Raw genomic sequence first — 2,801 nt, 5'->3', positions numbered from 1 at the left:
GAGAAAAGAAGAAAGAGACAGCGAAGGAGACAGATGGAGACAGATAAACAGAGACAAATAAAAAAAAATAAAAAATAAAAAAGAGACAGACAGATATACAAAATAAAAAAAAATAAAAAAATAAAAATAAAAAATAAAAAATAAAAATAAAAAATACCGATAAGCCGCAGAGTGTGGCTCAGGAGGAGAGTCCCCCGCTGCCACAAGGCTTCATTCTGCTGCAGCTGCCATCGCCGCTGCTGCTGCGCATGCAGCAGCAGCAACCACTGCTGCTGCTGCTGCTGCAGTTGCTTGAGCTTTTGCTGCTGCCGCTGCAGCAGCAACGCCCGATTCACCTGCTGCATATCTGCTTGCCCTGTCTGTATGTGCTGCAGCAGCTGCTGCAGCTGTGTTTCTACATCGTCTATCTGCTGCTGCAGCTGCTGCTGCATGCGAGCAGCAGCTTGCTGCTGCTGCAGCAGCAGCAAGCAGCAGAAACGACGCATGATACGCCCCACACGGCTCGGGTTCAGAGCTGCTTCTATTATTTGTGTGGGGCTGTGTCGCGGGGGCACCAACAAAAAGAAAGAAGTGTCGCTGCACACTGCATGCAACAGCAGCAACAGCAGCAGCAGCAGCAGCAGCAGCAGCAGCAGCAGCAGCAGCAGCAGCAGGTAGAGGAACGGTGAGGCGGAAAAATTTTTGTGCTGCAGCGCGTGGCCTTGCTGCTCGTAATTGCTGCAGACTGTCACCCGCAGCAGCAACAGCAGCAGCAGCAGCAGCAACAGCAGCAGCAGCAGCAGCAGCAGCAGCAGGAGGCGAACCAACAGGCAACGCAGCCTCGAAGCAACCAAGAGCAAAAGGAGACAGCTGAAGGGCGCAGAGGAGACAGAGAGCCGAGCAGCGGCGGTAGGCGGCCTGGGAAGAAGAGGGGGAGGCTGCTTCCTGCATGCAGCCCCACAGCAGCAGCAGCAGCAGCAGCAGCAGCAGCAGCAGTAAGAGGAGGAGGAGAAGCAGCAGCAAGTGCGGTAGAGGCAGAAGCAGCAGCAGCAACAGTAACAGCAACAGCAGCAAATGCTGCAGCACAAGTAGCAGCAGCAACAAATGCGGCTTGCAAGTGGAGCAACAGCAGCAGCAGCAACAGCAGCAGCTATTCCCGCTGCTGCTGCTGCTGCTGCTGCTGCTGCTGCTGCTGTGTAAGAGCAGCAGCAAGGGGCGAGGCTGCTCACTCGCTGGTAGGCCAAGCCAATTGAGTGCCATAGAAAAGAAGAAGCCTCAGCTCCCGCGAATGCTGTTTGCTGCTGCAGCAGCGGATGCTGCAGCACCTGCTGCTGCTGCTGCTGCTGCTGCTGCTGCTGCTGCTGTTGCTGCTGCGGTTGTTGTTGCTGCTGCTGTTGTTGTGGTTGGACTCCAACCCCGGGATTGCCATCTGCAGCAGCAGCAGCAGCGGCAGCAGCACTGGCTGCTGCTTCTGCTGTTGCTGCTGCTGCTGCTGCTGCTGCTGCTGCTGCTGCCTTTGCCTTCCTCTCCTGGAGGGCCCCCGCCTCTGTCGTTGCTTTTATTATTCTGCCGATGCGCTGCTCCTCTGCAACACACAAAACCCTAAACCCTAAACCCTAAACCCTAAACCCTAAACCCTGAAGCATAGAACACATATTCTGATTGCGGCTACCACAGGAGAGCCGAGTCACAGCACCGCTCCAGCAGCAGCAGCAGCAGCAACAGCAGCAGCAGCAGCAACAGCAGCAGAAACAGCAGCAGCAACAACAACAGCAGCAGCAGGAACTGCAGCAGCAGCAGCAGCAGCAGCAGCAGCAACAGCAACAGCAGCTAACCAGTGCCAGCGAGCTGTTCTGTTGGCCCGAAGACAGAGTTCAGAGTGTCCTGCAACGACCCGCATAAACCCTAAACCCTAAACCCTAAACCCTAAACCCCAAACCCTAAACCCTAAACCCCGAACCCCAAACCCTAAACCCTAAACCCCAAACCCTAAACCCTAGAAGCTGAACAGTAGGAGTTATTCGCACTGTTGAGAAAACCCTCGCCGCTCTTTCGCTGTCGCTTTGAGCCACAAACCCTAAACCCTAAACCCCAAACCCTAAACCCTAAACCCTAAACCCTAAACCCTTACATGCAGCCTCGTGCTGTCTACGGAGAGGCTGCAGAGGGCCAGGAGGACCTGCCGCTGGATGCCGCCACAAGGAAACCCTGAACAGAGCTCGCAGTGTAAACCCTAAACCCTAAACCCTAAACCCTCGTCTGTGCTGCATAAACCACAGAGCCAAGGGAGCGCGCAGCAGCAGCAAACTCAAGGCTGAACCCTTGACCGTGAAGCTGAGACAGCAGCAGCAGCAGCAGCAGCAGCTGCTGCTGCTGCTGCAGCAAATGCCTCTGCTGCAACAAGCGCAGAAGCAACAGTATCAACAGCAGCAGCAGCAACATCAGCAGCAGCAGCAGCAGCAGCAGCAGCAGGAAAATGTTTACCTGGGTCTGCTGCTGCTATATCTAGTATAGCTTCTGCTGCCTGCTCGTCTGCAGCAATATAACAAAACGCATGCAACCACTGGAGGCCCCCGGGGCCCCCTTCAGCTCCCCTTCGAGGCTCTTTCTATCAAGAGAGCGTCGCCATAGAGAGAGAGGAGCAGCAGCAGCAGCTGCTGCTGCTGCTGCTGCTGTTCCTGCTGCTGCTGATGATGATGCTGCTGCTCCTGCTGCTGCTGATGGGGGGGCAGATGTAAACAACCAGGAAAACATCAAATCGCTTGCATGCACAGGTGCAGCAGCAGCAGCAGCAGCAGCAGCAGGTGGTGCTGCTGCTGCTG

At 55.4% G+C, this 2,801-nt stretch overlaps 1 protein-coding gene across 1 annotated transcript in view; it reads right to left on the bottom strand.

Annotated features, from left to right (window-relative positions):
• Positions 1 to 210: 210 nt before the first annotated feature.
• The window catches only part of EMH_0079190 (uncharacterized protein), a gene marked incomplete at both ends in the record, with an annotated part of 3,379 nt that continues 788 nt past the window's right edge, over positions 211 to 2,801 (bottom strand). The window contains 6 exons of the mRNA XM_013500111.1: positions 211 to 311; positions 804 to 924; positions 1,209 to 1,564; positions 1,815 to 1,863; positions 2,111 to 2,187; positions 2,464 to 2,511. Of these exons, the coding sequence (XP_013355565.1) occupies positions 211 to 311; positions 804 to 924; positions 1,209 to 1,564; positions 1,815 to 1,863; positions 2,111 to 2,187; positions 2,464 to 2,511 (752 nt within the window). The remainder of the gene's footprint in view (positions 312 to 803; positions 925 to 1,208; positions 1,565 to 1,814; positions 1,864 to 2,110; positions 2,188 to 2,463; positions 2,512 to 2,801) is intronic.

Source organism: Eimeria mitis, genomic scaffold (assembly GCF_000499745.2).
Source record: "Eimeria mitis Houghton genomic scaffold, Emh_scaff5011, whole genome shotgun sequence".
NCBI classification, from domain to species: Eukaryota; Apicomplexa; class Conoidasida; order Eucoccidiorida; family Eimeriidae; genus Eimeria; species Eimeria mitis.
The sequence above is the reverse complement of the archived record's forward strand: the minus strand, read 5'-3'. Positions and strand labels throughout refer to the sequence as shown.